This window comes from Atractosteus spatula, chromosome 8 (assembly GCF_055471065.1).
Source record: "Atractosteus spatula isolate fAtrSpa1 chromosome 8, fAtrSpa1.hap1, whole genome shotgun sequence".
Taxonomy (NCBI): Eukaryota; Metazoa; Chordata; class Actinopteri; order Semionotiformes; family Lepisosteidae; genus Atractosteus; species Atractosteus spatula.
The window spans coordinates 35,909,664-35,926,803 of NC_142713.1; the positions used below are offsets into that span (position 1 = coordinate 35,909,664).

The window sequence follows — 17,140 nt, forward strand, 5'->3', positions numbered from 1 at the left end:
TTAAAAACTTATATTGGAGAGCAGCCTAAATATGTAAGCTGCAAAAGAACAAATAAGGTTAATTCCACACAGAAAAATAAAAAGAAAGAGAATGCATATTGTGTGTGAAATGGCAACTAAATAGAAAGGGAGAACTCTGTAAATTAATGACATGCAGAAGCTTTATGACACACTGCCAGCAAAGCACAAAACAAAGCTAAATAAGAACAATATTCTAAAAAAAAAGAATACAAATGAGCACATAAAGATAAGAACATAAAGAAATTATAGAGATATCAAGCATAAAAACCAAATGTCTTACCTTCCAAGTTATAATTAAATTCTTGGGTTCAGTACCAGTAGCTTCTACATTTGACGGGTTTTCATCAGGTGCTAAAAAAAAGATGGAAGAGCAGAAATTCACTATACTTACTCTGGTTCAGTCTGAGAAAAGAAGCACTTTATAGAGATCACTAACCAGCAGGGTCAGTTATATACTGCTGAGATTGGATGCTGTGCTTGCTATGGCCCACCACATTGACTGCCACCACTCTGAATGAGTAATGGACATAGGGGGAAAGCTTGAGATGCGCTGTGGCCTTCGTGCCTGGGACCTCTGTCAGATAGTTCCACACGTTGGGCTCGTGAAGGTTATCTTCATACTCAATTACAAATTCTGAAAAAGAGAAAAGAAAATGGCTCTGAGAAGGAAATGTACTCACTGATACAGAATTAAAGTAAAAACAGATGTTGCTTTTTTCTGGAAACATCATGCACTTACAATTACAGGAGTTATTTATCCTTTCAGTAATTAGTTAATCATGTATATCAATTAAGAACTACCTTTATGTACAATGGCAACCTGGACACCCAGTTATTTAGCAGGGCATTTAATTGAGTGTAACACCTTGCTAAAGGGTACAAAAGTGTACGTAATTCATAAGCTGATATTCCTGTATGCTATCACTGGCTCCCATGTACATTTGTTCTTAGTCTCTCTTTTATACCTTCATGTTTTTTTCTAGGTAAGCAATTAAAAAAAAATTATGAGAAAATATTATTTATGGCACAATGGTGGGAACACAGGAGCATTCTGAATACAGCTGTAATTCCCCTTTACTATTATGAGCTGGGTTCTTGTAAAGTATTGCTGCATTTTTTCTCTTGTTGCATCTTCTCAGATGAGGAATTTACTTTTTATTTTTCATTACATTTTAACTTTTATTACAATAAGGGCTTTTGTGTGTAAAATGCAAACAGGACAGGATAGTATCTAATGTTTATGAGCAGGACTATTATGGTATTCCTGCCTATTGTTTCTGCATCGAATAATGACTTTAAGCATTAAAATGTATTGAATAATGACCCAGGATTGTTATTATTTTCATACTGTATACAGTATACAGTATATTCTGAATAGAAAACCTTTATATTTACATTATAAAGGTTTGAATTAGAAGCTCATAAACCCATTATAAACAAAAACAAAAATACTTACATACAAACATTTACTTTTGAGTTGTTTGTGTTTCTTTTGAGATAATGATTCTATTCTAATACTGTCTCACTAATTTAACTGGATAAGAAAGTCAGATACACAGCGAAAATAAAAGGAGCCTAGGATATACAGTATACTGTAGTAGTTCATACTGAATGTTATGACTACTAATAAAGACCTACTCGTTATGGGACTGTTGTGGTCATCTCCAGGTATCCAAGTGAGCTGCACACTTCGCTTATGCTTATCTGTTAATTCCAGATCAGTAGGAGGATCCGGTCGATCTGAAAAGGTACTTTATTAAGTACGTATAAAACATAAAGGGATTGACACGTTCTTGTTTCAAATCACTAAACAAGCAAACTGCTAAAATTTCATTTTCATTATATATACAATTTATATTATGAAAAATTTCATAATTTCATAATATATAATGAAATTGATGTTTAGAAATGCAGAACAATTCCAAAATAAATTATTTTAAGAAGAAGACAAAGAGAACAGGTTAAAAACACTTATACACACAGTCACAGATATACGTATTGGCAGCCCTAGTATGTAAAATCTTTTTTTTTTAAATCACTCTAAATTTAAAAAGGAGTATAGAGAAAATACATTCAGGATCAGGAGATGGTATAGATTTACAAATAGGCATAACAATATTTACTTATTAATCAAAACCTCAGATTAGGACAGGGTTATAGTCCTAGTGACTAGTGTCTGGTATGTTTCCTACTAGAAGGACTCTCAGTTGCTTAGTTGAACCCTTATTAAACTAATAATGTGATTAGATATTTTTTCCTTGTCCTAAAACAATGCAGTCTTCAAGTTAATGATCATTATCCATCCATTTGCTTTATCTAATACAGGGTCACTGAGGAGCCAGAGCCTATGAAGTACCTAAAGTACCAAAAAGCAAGGGGTGCATGGCAGGACACCCCCACTGCAGAGCACACAAAGACAAAAACACACACACACTCACATCTAAGCCAATTTTACAGAACCCAATTAACCAATCAATATGTCCCTGGACTGTGGGAGGAAACTGGAGCATCTGGAGGAGACCCACAAGGACACAAGAAGAACATACTGTACAAACTACACACAGACAGTGCCACAGGAACTGAACCCAGAGTCCCACAGCTACAAGGCAGCAATGCTAACAACTATGCCACCATGCTGTAAGGAATTTTAATTTAAATTATTTACAGTTATAGAGCTAAAAACAACTTCAAATTTTTATTCACTAAATTATTAGGTAATTCTTGGGTAAATACAATAAAAAAATTAAGAAAAAAAAACCCTGCAGACACTGGAGGTATGAGGATCTGGAATGGGAAGTCCTGAATTAACATATGTTAAAATATTGACTGAGAACAGTAAAGGCAACATTATTTTGACAGAAAATGTCACAGTCTAAAACTAATTTATTTGCATGAATAAAGACAATATGAATTGTCAGATACTTTTGTCTTATTCCGATTAGTTATATTCAATGTTCAATTTGTAACATTTGGAAATGAATCTATTATTCCAAACCAATATGTCTGATAAAGATGAATTCATGACAGTAAAAAAAAAATATTTACTTGTCTTTCGAGTTTATGAATGCCAACTTGTTATATGAGACTGTATATTACAAATTACAGTCTATGCACATTTAACCCTGTTGCTCTATTATCCCTTCTATTTATCTGCCATTTGTATGAATAATGGCATATTCAATAACATATATAACATATATACTGACTTATGTAGAAGTTTTTCTCACTTTATTATACCATCCTTCACCCATCCATTTTATTACTGCTTTCTGCAATACACAGTCACGGGGGAGACAGTTCCTATCAGAGCAAGCAGTGGGTGCAAGGCACACCTTGGTCAGGATGCCACTCCATCAAAGTCATTTTATTATTGTATAATTATATACTGTATGTATGAATAAAATGATATTTTGTTGTTCAGTTAAATTTGTATTTGTGTCTGTATTTCATATGACTGGTTGTTTCTAGTAGCCATATACTCTCAGACTTTTATGTTCCAATTTCTGATTGTAAATTCCAATCATCATTACTACAAGGTCAAGATGCATTGGATGAATCTTCCAACCTGAAAACAACCTACAACTTAACTTACAGGAAGTTAAAATCCAGTTCACAACTTTTGAAGAGGAGCCACACAATCACTTTGAAATAGTCATCCCTGTCACTTGACTTGCATCTTATCCAAATGCTATCGAGGGATCTGTAACTGTAGCAGCCAAACTTCACATATCTACCTTTGCCCAGCAAGAGTTTGTAAAGCAAGAAAGCTAAATACTGTATATCCACTGATAAATGTATTGGATCAAGCAATAACCAGTACAATCACTTCTCATATGTAATTGAGGTCAAACTACTAAATACACACAAAGTACCAAAAAGTGGTATCAATACTTATTGTCAAAGAACAATTCAACACTTCTGCTATGTTAAATACACTGAGAGGCATTAGACATTATACACACAACAAATGTTATTGATTTCATTACTTGTTTGATACATTTTTGCTTTTCTCATTGTGTTACAATTAATTTTCACAGAATTATTTTGTAGTGTATTTGTGTTATCTTACATCTGAGAAGGATTATTATACAATCTGTATTATATTTGGGATGATTCTCTGAAACAAGCTATTCAGGTTAGGGGTGCCAATTTCTTATGTCTGTGAATGTATATATAGTATATATCTTAAAATATTTGCATATTTTGTTTTCTTAAAAAGAAAGTTTAGAGTCTATATGCAGTCTCCAAACAATTATTTCCAACAATATTTTTACTAGTCTCTGTATTAGATAATACATTTATTACATAAAAAACAAATTTCAACACATTTTGCATTTTCCAAAAGCTTCTCTATACTGTATGTTTGAATTCTATGTAGAAATAAAAGTCAGCTTTTTGCATTTATCCAGAACCTTTATGAAACAGCAACATGCATGTTTTGCAAATGATTTTCTTGTAACCACCACATTTTTGTTTTCTCTAAAAAACTGTTGTTTGACTGTTGATGTTTAGTCAATGTGTGGTGATAAAGTGAAAGCCAATTTAAAATACAAAACTTAATCTTAAAAACTCCTATAAAAAGCACAGATCTTTAGAATTTATAGTAAACGTTTCAAGAAACAGAGACCTTGATCAGTACTGTTTTAAAGATTATGGGGATTATGTTTATAGAAAATAAGAGTAAAATGCAAAAGTACAAAACTGCCTTGAGGACTAATTCATATTTCTCAAAAAGTAGTAAGACATTCCCCTTTTAAGAAAGTTTCATTACACTCTGGAAAGAAGACTTGCTTTGTTTTGTCATGGTTTAAGACAGAAGGCAGGTCAAAATACTCTGTTTAGTTTTAAAAGAGCTTGTAACATCTGCAAAACATTTTGAGACATAACAAAAATATTGTAAAAGACACCAAATCTATACCTTTCATAAAGAATTAATGACAATTAACAATTAATTAATGAAACTGAAAATAAAAAAGTACTGAATATTCCAAAGACCTACAGTACATGGGATGTAATGAATGGAATTATCGTTTTCCACAACATTTCATTGTGCTTATGATACTAATGTGCATAGCAAATGAAACAAACATTGCCCAACAGCAGCATGCTTGAATAAATAAAAAAACGGTAACAGAAAATGCTGAAAGTTAAGACAGACACTTGCTGATCATTTACCGTATACAATGGCTGGAGTTGGGGTAGCAGCTAGAAGGAAAGTAATGTAGGATTAATGTTGTAGTTAGTGGTTAGTAACCAACAGTTTTTGTACTAGCCACATTGAAGTCACACAGCTAATGTAACCTTATGTTTGCTTTTGTGTTGGCAAATGAAAATAAAAATGTTGCATTGGTCACAAATTAGGTATCAGAAAGACATGACCTTCATACTAAGTGAATTCATATTGCAAGATCATGCAATACATTTTTTTCCCAGATTGATTCTACATTCACACAAATTAACCCCTGTACTATTTATTACTGGTTAAATGTTTAGCATATACATCAGCACTAGAGTATGTCATTTTACCACCACAATCAGCTCTGCCACCACACTGCTACTACTGCTACTACTACTACTACTACTAATAATAATAATGTATTAATATTAAAACACAACACAGCAATACATTTCTACAGTGTATTGCATTATAATGTGTTAGGAATATTAAACTGAGCAGGTTTTTGAAAATGCAAAATAAAAAAGGTAATAGCAGTGTGTCTTAAATTAAATTTAAAACATTCATTCACCACACAAAGTGTATATAGTATATATACAATACATAAAAGGTAGTGTCAGTATTTAAAAGGACATAATTTTTTTTAGATATAAACCTTGTTTTCTTTCTACGACATCATCTAGGTGTACTAGAATGTATGAAGAAACCTGTAAAGAGAGAAGGCTAAATAAGAAAAATAAAGTGTTCTTACCAACAACTGTTAGCATGGCACTTGCAGAGTCTTGATCCAGAGAGGTATTCATGATACACGTGTATGTACCTTCATCTAGTTCGGTAACATCATTAATGGTTAGACTCTCTGAACCCACTACAAATCTTAAAATATTAAGAAAAAGGAGTATATTAGTAATTAATGTGATAAGTAATGCCTGAATTTATTTTTTTTAATTATGATTTACTTCTGTTCAAGTGGCCTGAGTCTGAGATGATTCCATGGCTTGTGCTTTATCTCTAAAATCAGATGAATTGGGTGCAGAAGTTCATTAAAACCACTGATTTCATTTAAATAACTGGTAAGTCTGAAAATCAGAATTCCAAAATACAATTTAAGATACACAATAACTGATTTTGCAAATGTTTTTAAATAAACATCTTTCATGAATAAAACCAAAACATTATTTTGTTGGCCCGTCTGTGTGGAACAGGCTGAAGAGTGACTCATCCGTGAAGAGGACCTGATGCCACTGCTGACGAGTCCATCGCAGCCTCTGTCTGGCCCAAGCCAGTCAGGTGTGACATCTAGGAGGTGTGAGCAGATGGCCTCTGACAGGTCACCTTGCTCTAAGGCCAGCACCATGGGGCCTCACTGTTCTGTCACAGATGCAGGCATTGTGTCTGCAGGCAGTTTAAGCAGCAGTATTGGTGGAAGATTTAAAACAATTTCTCAGATGGACCTGTCTGATGTGTCAGTCCTGCTCTGGTGTGGTCACTCGAGGGCAACCGGATTTTGGATGGTCATCTGTCCTGAATTCTGCTGAAACCTTCTCTGCAGTCAGGACACAGTGGAGCGGCTTACTCCATAGTGTCTGGCAATGCTGGAACATGACATGCCTGCTTGCTTCTGGTGACATTCAAGGCATTATGGAATGCACAGCAAACTGACCAAAGTGTGGCCTTTTTCTTGCAGTGACCTAAGCTTTGAATTAAGGCTTTTATGACACGCCCGACATCCCTCCCTAGAGGGCGCTCCACTGCTCCCGTTATTGTCCTTGTGATTGTTAAGCTCCCCAGATGTACCATCTTAGGCTTATTATTTAAAGACTAGCTCCTCCAGTCCTCGGGGCTCATCATTAGGGTAAGAATGTTGCGAGGCCCGCCTGGCACCAGGAAACCCTATGTCTGTCTCCTGAGGGCATAGGCCTCATCCCCGACACCTCCCGCTTCCTGAGCCCGGGGTCTGGAGGATCTCGCCCCGTCACCCTTGGACCTCCATATTTTGTCTGTCCGTGTGCTCCCCCCTCCCGGGGATTTTAACCTTGTCCTGTCCCAGGATGGATTACTCGCTGATGGACTCCCGGACCGTGCCCTGACCTGCCTTTGGACCTGTTTGGATTTGGATGCTATTCCTTGTCTTCCCCGCTCACTGTCTCACAGACTGTCACTATTATTTTGTGCACTATTAGACCCCTGTGTGTTTCCTTTTACCACTCCTCCTGTTTTCTCCAGCTCTTACCGCATCGTATAGGGTCCACTACAAGACCTGACACAGATCCCAGTCTGTGTCCATAACATTTTAAAGGTGACCAGATCAGGCACAGTTCCACCTGGACCTCGTTGGGTAAAAGTGCACCTAACGAGCTTTCATGTGATTGGCAAGCTGCAATGTCTCACTGCACAAGCTGGTCAGAGGGCTTAAAACAAATTGACAACTTTTTGTGAAAGTACATAAGCTAAAACTATAGTATTCTCATTCCAGAAAATGTTGCATTTCTTTTTTCCATCAGTATATATATACTGTGTGTTTACGCTGGTATACTTTATGCTTACATACTGTGTACTGTGTGCCCACACATAGGATGTGCGCACTTACCTTTCATCATCTGGCAGGTTCTCATTGTCCTTTAGCCAGGTCATTGTAGGGGTTAGGCTTGGGTCATGTTTAACCTTACACTCAAAAATCACTTTTCTGTTTTTTTGCACAACTTTGTATATTGGTTGTTTAATAATCCTTGTTGGTTCTAAAACATGAGAAAGTAAGAAACAGTTTTGAATAATTTGCCAAGTTTTACACAACATTAAAAGACATTTTCCTGACTTTAGTGCTGTCATTGTGTTTATTTTTATTTAATAATGTACTGTTCTTCTGAGGATGATTTGTCAAGTGTAACGAACAGTTCTTTCCGGACCCTATGCGGACGACACAGTCCGACGGAGTGGGGGGAACACTAGGGAAACGTCATGCAGGAATACGGGACTGAAGACAGGGGGGCGTGTCCAAGGTGCGCTGGTGCACGGGGGAGGTGTGGCCGAGGCGAACAATCCAAAAGAGAAGTCCTTAGAGAGTATCCAAAACAGAAAGGTAAGTCCAAAACCAGGAGATCCATCAGAGGAAGGAATTAAAAACCACGAAGGCCGGGTCGGAACCGGCGGACGGGGAACAGGAACGGGAACAGAGGTTAAAACCTTAACGGGACCAGGCGCTTCCAGGTCCCGGACTCGCACGATATGGAAATCAGATGCAGAGAATAAAGTCTTAGTGAAAGGGCTGGAGCACCCTTAAGGAGGGGGGGACTATAATCGTGACAGTACGCCCCTCCTTTTCAGGGCGGCTCCGAAGCCCTAAGAAAAAAAAGGGGAGAAAAAAAAAAACTGATGGAATCCAGGCTGCCAGGGTGCCGTCCGCGGGGTCCAGGTGTTGGCTCTGCATTCTGTAACGAACAGTTCTTTCCGGACCCTATGCGGACGACACAGTCCGACGGAGTGGGGGGAACACTAGGGAAACGTCATGCAGGAATACGGGACTGAAGACAGGGGGGCGTGTCCAAGGTGCGCTGGTGCACGGGGGAGGTGTGGCCGAGGCGAACAATCCAAAAGAGAAGTCCTTAGAGAGTATCCAAAACAGAAAGGTAAGTCCAAAACCAGGAGATCCATCAGAGGAAGGAATTAAAAACCACGAAGGCCGGGTCGGAACCGGCGGACGGGGAACAGGAACGGGAACAGAGGTTAAAACCTTAACGGGACCAGGCGCTTCCAGGTCCCGGACTCGCACGATATGGAAATCAGATGCAGAGAATAAAGTCTTAGTGAAAGGGCTGGAGCACCCTTAAGGAGGGGGGGACTATAATCGTGACATCAAGGTTAAACATGTCTTATGTAACACTGTTCCTTGTAGAGAACAGCAGTAAATAGCATACACAACAAGACAATTAATTGTGTGCAGGTTGATGTATATGTTTCTAATTAACCTTAAACACCTTGATCTATATCTAACGTCTAACTAATTTAGCATATGCTATCTATCTTTAGTTTGCTGTTTACTGGGTTTTTTTTACTAATCATTAATTCACTAACTCACTTTTCACTAGTTTATTACTAATGCTGGAGCAACCAGTGTTTCAGACTAGTCAACAATAGCCTTCTGTAACTTCTGTTTGCTTACTGATGGATATGCTTTGCTTGTGTCTTCCTTGAGCTGCTCTGTCTAAGCCTTTATCAAACCTTTATTAGCTCTGAAATATTACCTGACTTATGTGAGGTACTATGGCAATTCTTATGCTAATTCAGTAGAAAAACAAACTGCCTTATTTGTTTACACTTCAGTTAACTAATTTTCAACAAGGCACTGAATGGTACTTCACGATTCCTTTATGTGTTTTTCATATTAAAAACTCTTTTAGACCCTATTTTGCATACTCACCCTTCACTTCCAAATAAACAACATTCTCTGCTTTGGCAAGATAATTCATTGCAAAACAAGTGTATTTTCCACTATGGTCAGTCTGAGCAACATGAATTTCCAAGGTTCCATTTTCATGCACAACATAGGGATCCCCATCCAAAACACTTGTCTGGGTATCCTTGAACCTTGTTAAAAAAAGACATGCAATTAGAATAAAAAGAGCTAAAATAACCAAAGTTATATACTGCATATATAAAGTCATAGAAATGCATATCTCAACAAAATGTATTGTTTAAGTAACATAACCATAGAGCAAGAAAAAAGATACAGTGGCACTTATAAATACTGTATGTTAAAGTTGAACTGCAATTCAACTGATAAAGTATTTAAGTAAGAATTAAAGAAAAAATGTTAGACAAATTGTATGAATTTAACATTGTTAAATCGGATGCACATTCATGTTAATTAGTAGATGTATTTGTAAAATGGTCCATTTGACTTGTAAGTGCGAGACTAATATTATCACCAGCTGTGAAATGGAAAAATAGCAATCTGTCACTACATAACAGGAAGGTAGCTTTTGCTGCATGGATAAGAGTGGTGTAAAAGGAGCATTTAACACATTTCCTAATGATTCACTTTGCAGTTCAATATCAATTAATAAGCTTCATAGTGAGAACAAATGATGGATAGAGGTGTTAATGCATCTAATGCACATATTTAAGATAAGATATTTAAATAACATTATAAAAATGTTATGCTTTGGAAAGTCTGACTGTCTATATACAGTATGTGTATACTGTATCTATTCACACACACAAAAACTATTACCTCAGTAGTCTTTAGCAACCTTTCTACCAGAAGCTAATTGTTTTGATTTCAAGCATATTTAATCTGTCTCTATACTTCACAATATTACATCTAGATAAAATACTGAAGCTTAAAGTGAATGCAACACTTACCATTTGATTTTAGGTTTGGGTGACCCAAAAGAGGCACACTCAAGTAAGGCTGGTTTGTTCCTGATGACCTGGTAAACTTTGTTTGGTTCAGTCAGTACCCTTGGTGGTTCAGCTGAAGTAAAGAGACATAAAACGATCTGACTTATAATGAGATCATAACTCTATCATGTGTGATTTGCTTTACTATATAATAAGTGTCAAGTGTATGAGATTTTTAATTCAATATAATTTAATTCAATATCAGTAAAAACTACTTGACTACCTTACACTACTACTACCTTACACTACCTCAACTTATTTTCTTTCTCCTGTATAACTGCCTATGAACTTAAAAGTAAAAGGAGATTTATGTATGTAAGGCCCAATGATAGTAATTTACAATAATCCAAACTATCCTTGAACAAACAAGATTTAGTATGCAAATGAACAAGTAAAGGTGTATTCCATGCTAAAAAGAGAAGAAAAGAAACACAGCGTTTCAGCATGGAAAAAATCTTTACTTGTTCCTTTGCTGCCTGCACATGCTGACACAGCTATCTGCTTGAAAGATTTAATATGGATCCATTTATATTGTGCAAGAAAGCTACAGGCCTCAATGTTACAATATTAATGTGGCAAAAGGCTAGGTTATAATGTGCTGTACGCATGACTTGGCTCCAAAGAAAGTTGCTCTAATTCTAGGACACTAATAACATTGATATGTTATTTCAATTCTGATGCTCTCTAACAAAATGCTTAGAAATTTACACTATTGTGTAAAAAATGTTGATGTTATGTTGAATTCAACTCACCAAGCACATTAACAAAGGCATTGGCCAGCAAATACCCATATTCATTGGAAGCATTGCATTGATAAACTGCACTTGAACCAGTCCGAACATCGGAGAATATAATGGTGTCATCCTCTACCTTCCTGCTAGTGTCTGCAGGAGAATCTATCCAAAAGAAAAAGGCACAATAGAGCTTTTTGAATACCATTACAGAAGTACTCCTTACATTCCTTTTGCACTGGTATGACTACACTTTTATGTGGCTACAAACATTCATATTCATATATACTATAGATACAATTTCTATAGAAAACTGTGAATTTAACAATTGCTTGAACAGTACATACTGTATATCCAGGAAACAAATGAAGTTAAAAAATCATACTTTCAATAGGTATGCCATTCATTAACCATGTGATGGAGGGTTTTGGGTTTCCCTGGGCACGACAGGTGAGCAATCCAGTTTCGTTGGGAGCTAGTATGAGATTCTTGGGTGCACCTATCCAATATGGAGCAGCTGTGTGGAATAAAAAGTAACAATAAGTGAAACAATGTTGCCATACATATAAGTTTCATTTTTAAAAAGTTAAATCTTATCACTCTGCTATCTAATGACATGAAAATACAGGAAAATGTTGTCGAGAGCATCATTTCAGTTCTTCTCATCTTGAATCAGCAATAGTAATATAAATATTTCATTCCCTGAGCAAAACTGTGAAAACCTTTTAACTTTATTAGTCGACCTTCAGCCCTGCTTGCTACTACTTTATGTTCTAATACTTTAAAAAGCAACTATGAAAATGTATTCTGAAGGTTTTCCTTTCTTTAGAAACTTATCTCATACCTTTAACTGTAACCTTTATAGTATGGTGTACGGATCCCAAAACATTTTTTGCAGTACACCGATAGTCACCGGCATCAGCCTCAGTGATGTCAGTAATTTTCAGTGTTTTTTGGAAATTTTCATAGGACGTCCTTTTGCTGGGTAGCTCTCCACTTTCCTTCATCCAGGTCATTTCTGGGGTTGGCCTTTAAAGAACAAATATCAGGACTTACAGAAAGTTGTACATGTTTTATGCAGTAATCTTCCAAAAACTTTACTTTTTTGAGAAAGACTGATACAGTGTGGATTTTTAAATCTTTATCACATCTTTATGTCTTTATAGAATATATCTTTAACAGATAGTTAAAAAAGTCAGACGCTACCCGATACACCATTGCATTAAAGCACAAAAAAACAACTGGTATTTAATACTGTACATCCTCTGGTGTACAAGTTAACAACATAATTTTGACTAAGTACATAGAAATATTGCAACTCAATCTGTATCTTTTCTGCTCAGAAAGCCATTGTTTTTCCTTCTTTTCTTTCCAGCTGAGCTCTGATTAACTTAATGTAACCAATTATTTCCTTAGCTACTACAAGTTAACATACAGTATATCAAGGGTCTCTACTCAATGGTCAGTTAAAATGATCTATGTGACCTACAATACAGTGACTTCTTCTGTGGGACTGAATCCTCTACTTAAATGACTAAACTTTTTCCATAAAGAGACACAAAGAGACGTCAATACATATGTTTTTTTATGTATTCTAATTTAAACTGGCTTTATTGCATGATTATAAACAGTTTGAAAAACATCAGAAACTAAGGAGCTATCAGAATGTTAAGAGACTGTTACTTAACACACTTAACAGTTACTGTACCTACAGTATCAACATTTACAATTTTCCAAAACTTGTATTCTCATAAAAATATTTCTGATAATCACACTGTAATGACATATTTCCACACAACTATAAAAATCAGCAATGATAATGTCTGATAAGTCTTAACAAATCAAAAAAGATGAAACTTTGTAAATAGGATTTCACATAAATATAAACATATTCTTTATGTTGTGTGACGACTTACAGCCCTTCAGCAATGCATTCCAGATTGAGATCCTGTCCTCTCAATACCATTTTAGTGCTTACGGATCCTGTTGGAACCAAAAATGTTGGACGTCTTTCTCCTACAGGGCTGTCTGAAATGAGTAATGACAACATTCAAAGTGTCAGTTCTTGAGCTGTGACTCTAAAACCACTCCCAAAGTTCTGAAGTTGAATGAAAAGAATTGGAAAAAGAATCATTTACCCATTGGAGGTTGCATCAGACACAGTTATAAAAAGAAGAGAGTGATGTGTTAAGTTTTAGCTGTCATTTGAATTGGTACACTAAAATCCCAATCATCACTTCTGGCAAATCTCAGGAAAAGCCTGCCAAAAGGCTTTGTTGTAGCACCAGTCAAGAAAATCTCTGAAATGTAAATCTAATCTTTACATTACCTTCTGAAGTCAATATCAGCAATATATGTGATATATCTTTACTTTTTAAACACCCTTTTCCTTTCAATAAATAGAAAATGGAAGAATATACCTAAAAACATCCCCCTCATGAATAAAAGACCCAGCCTTTAATGTCTAGCTGACCTTACCAAGTGTAAGGAGCTGTTTGTTATAATGACGTCAGATCATCATGGCTCAACTCTTGGAGACTGAATATAGTAATCCCTCACTATATGAGCAACTGCTATATGTGTTTTCGTCTATATGAGATGTAGTCATTGCTACCTGTTTTCTTCATTTAACAAGCAGATTTTCCCTCTTATGAGTGGGGTGTTCATAATGCTTTGCCAAGATTCTTCTTTCATCGCATCTCCTCAGATGAGGAATTTACTTTTTATTTTTTATTAAATTTTAACTTTATTATAATAAAAGCTTGTGTGTGTTAAGTGTCTTAATATTACAGGATAGTACCTAATGTTTATGCATTTTATTTAGTTCTGGAACCAATCAGACATGGGTAACAGACAGAAGTAATGTGAATTTTCACCTTAGGAGCAGTTTTCAAGGAATCCATCACACTTGTATAATGAGGTATTACTGTATGCATTTCTCAAAATATTAGATACAAAAATCAGAGTTTTAAAATCTATAAACCCTCGGTTTAACATGCTTCAGAATTAATTGACAGAATGGATAGTGATGGGTGTTGTTTGTGTTTCATATGCTTTAGCAAATTTTATACAGTGTATTTAATATACATGAAATAAAGAGCTTGTATAAAAATAAGCACAGGAAGATTTTCCATTGACTGTGTTTATTGCAATTGTTAAATAAAAATCCAGAAAATATAATATATATATTTCATATAATAGTGTGTTTTTGGGTTTTAAAAAGCGTCCTTTTTGATTTAACAGACATTTGACAATAATGGACACCCTTTTCCCCTCTATCGGACTGTTAAACTGATGATTTAGGAACCACATTTTCTTTAGCACATTAAAAGTTATTGTGAGGGTTCTGCAGAGATTGTAAATGATTTTTTTTCTTAGAATTGTTCTTATTCAGAAACACAAGAATACAAGAAGAGGAAAGGGTACTGATACAAATGAAGGGTAGCATCAGTATATGATATGTGTGATATAATGACTGGATGAAGAGTAGAGAAAAAAATGCTGATAACACTATAGTTAGAGGTTGCTAAATAAATAATTTGCACAGCAAACAGGCAACTTAATTAACTGTTATAATTCATTTATATAGTAAAACAATCATACTTGAGTTCATTATTTTGTTGTTAATCATTAGTATGGATCAGTTTCTACCTCCTTATTAACACTATTACTGCTCTGCTATTTTAAATGACATTTGCAACTCCTTATCTAGAGTGGTATCAAAAGTCTTAGAGGAAGTCTTGGGCTTTTTCCTTTCCATGTTTCCATGATTTTTTCAGTTCCTTAAAATAGAAAAGCTAAAAACAGTTTCCTTCACTAACCACCATTCCAGTGCTCCTTCTATAATAATGTTCTTATTTAATCATTAATCAGAGCAGGTAAATATCTTGAAATATCTTGCCAGTTGTTCACTACACAGATATGCATTAGTAGAGCAAAATGATTAATATAACTTATGAAAAAAAATGTATTGGTTGCTTTATAAAAAGGAATTAATTTCTATATTTTTCCATCAATTTGAATAATGGGTTATTGTATTTTTAATTCAATATTTTAAATGGTCATTAGCTTTAACTAGCTTAACCTAGTTAAGTCATTAGCTTAACCAACACAGGATAAGCTTGAGGAGCTCCACGAAAAAATCCCAAATGCTGAAAAGTAAAAAAAAACACTTAATGAAGGCTGCACAGCTGGTACATTGTGATTGTTTTTCTTTTTATTTTACAGTGTGGAATTAACCCCTGCTTCTTCTTTTGCAGCTAATATAGAATGCCTAGATTCCTGTATAAACTACAAAAGGAAGGAAAAGAGATATGAAATGCGAAAAAAGAAGAAAAGGCTTTAATATTAGTTTTTGTTTAAAGGTTCAACATACGGAAAAAAATGTTACGTTAACACTTGGTTATATGAACACTTCCTTTATACTTAATAATGGAAGAAGGTGAAATAGGGTTCATGGTATGTTAGTGTTCTAGCTCTAGTATTAGACTGTAGGTAAAGTATAGTATATCACTAAGGGTTGCCAAGACTCACCACCAAAAAAATCAGTGTCATTCAAAAAAGCAGCGATTGTCTCATTGATTGCATCCACTGTAATACAACAAAAAATCATAAACATGCAGTGTATTGCAAGTGTCTGTAAATATAGCGTATCACAAGTGCACTCAAGGAAATCAATTCTGACAAGAAACAGTGTTTTTAAACACTTTTACAAGAATGTCACCATAATGAAGTAAGGCAAATTCTTAAAAAAACAAATATGAATATGAATTTCTTTGTTACAAATAAATCTAACCAGTTTCTAGTGAATATGATAGAAGTGTTAATGTCACAAAACATTAAAAAAAATTCAGAAATGCTCCACACACAAACACCCCTGAAGGATTCAGGATTCCTTCATTAATCTCACAGGAAGCTTCCCTGTAAATTCCAGAATACATGTCAATTCTGGATTATTGAAAGAGTCTAAAGATGAAGAAACCTGTAAGAAATTTGAGCCACAGCATTTCAGCATGTGCTATTTTGGCAGGAAGTTTGTTTTTTTTTCAGAACATTTTGCAGCAAGCTTTTCTACAGAACACAGGTCTATGGTCAAGAATGCAGTTCAAGCAAATGTACTTACTGTTCAAAACCTTCACTGAAATGGGTTGCTTCTGCTGTATGGTTTGAGTATGAGTGAATCTCGCATAACAAATATAGTCATTTCGTGTGTCTTCCATTTGCACATTAGAAAAATAAAGATCCCCATTTAAGGCTTGAGAGACTCTCTTGCTTTGTGGTAACCTCTGAAAATCTAAAAAGAAAGAAATATCCATCTTGAGTTTCATTTCAGCACTTTCATACTGTCATGGTCATTATTTTAATCTATAAGGCTATAGATGCATATGGATTTCCATTAATATACAAAAACAAACATGAAATGGATTATAATGCAAATGCTAAGAAATTCCCATTTTGATTATAAACATAGCAAGCATACCTAAAGTGCCTCCCAACTGTATAAAATGAGTTTTATATACAATAGCAAATAATAAATAATCAAAGCTACCAGAAATGTTCATGTCATTGTGTGCAATACAAAATCATATATTATTATACAGAAAGCATCTGTATATTAATTCTCAGGGGAAGGATCTACTTTTTTAATAACTAATAACTTACTGTTATCCATCCAGAATATAACAGGAGGTGGAAGTCCAGCAGGAGGTCTGCATGGCAGTACAAGTGGCACACCCTCTTGCACAAAAATAGGGTCAATTTTTTCTTTGGCCCACAAGGGGGACCCTGGGAGAAGCACATGAAATCCAGTCAG

The 17,140-nt window shown here is 35.2% G+C and overlaps 1 protein-coding gene across 5 annotated transcripts in view; it reads right to left on the reverse strand.

The window, feature by feature from the left end:
* The window catches only part of nrcama (neuronal cell adhesion molecule a), a 146,651-nt gene that overhangs the window by 30,337 nt on the left and 99,174 nt on the right, over nucleotides 1-17,140 (reverse strand). For 3 of the 5 annotated variants that reach the window (XM_088922573.1, XM_088922575.1, XM_088922572.1), the window contains 14 exons: nucleotides 16,990-17,112; nucleotides 16,451-16,621; nucleotides 13,245-13,356; nucleotides 12,173-12,357; nucleotides 11,714-11,845; nucleotides 11,350-11,493; nucleotides 10,559-10,670; nucleotides 9,615-9,781; nucleotides 7,788-7,935; nucleotides 5,949-6,073; nucleotides 5,197-5,226; nucleotides 1,660-1,761; nucleotides 458-655; nucleotides 302-372 (listed from right to left, as the gene is read on the reverse strand). In XM_088922573.1, coding sequence (XP_088778699.1) covers nucleotides 302-372; nucleotides 458-655; nucleotides 1,660-1,761; nucleotides 5,197-5,226; nucleotides 5,949-6,073; nucleotides 7,788-7,935; nucleotides 9,615-9,781; nucleotides 10,559-10,670; nucleotides 11,350-11,493; nucleotides 11,714-11,845; nucleotides 12,173-12,357; nucleotides 13,245-13,356; nucleotides 16,451-16,621; nucleotides 16,990-17,112 — 1,820 coding nt within the window. Of the gene's footprint in view, nucleotides 1-301; nucleotides 373-457; nucleotides 656-1,659; nucleotides 1,762-5,196; nucleotides 5,227-5,948; nucleotides 6,074-7,787; nucleotides 7,936-9,614; nucleotides 9,782-10,558; nucleotides 10,671-11,349; nucleotides 11,494-11,713; nucleotides 11,846-12,172; nucleotides 12,358-13,244; nucleotides 13,357-15,861; nucleotides 15,919-16,450; nucleotides 16,622-16,989; nucleotides 17,113-17,140 lie in introns of all 5 variants that reach the window. The other 2 variants (XM_088922571.1, XM_088922574.1) reach the window with 2 other exon arrangements.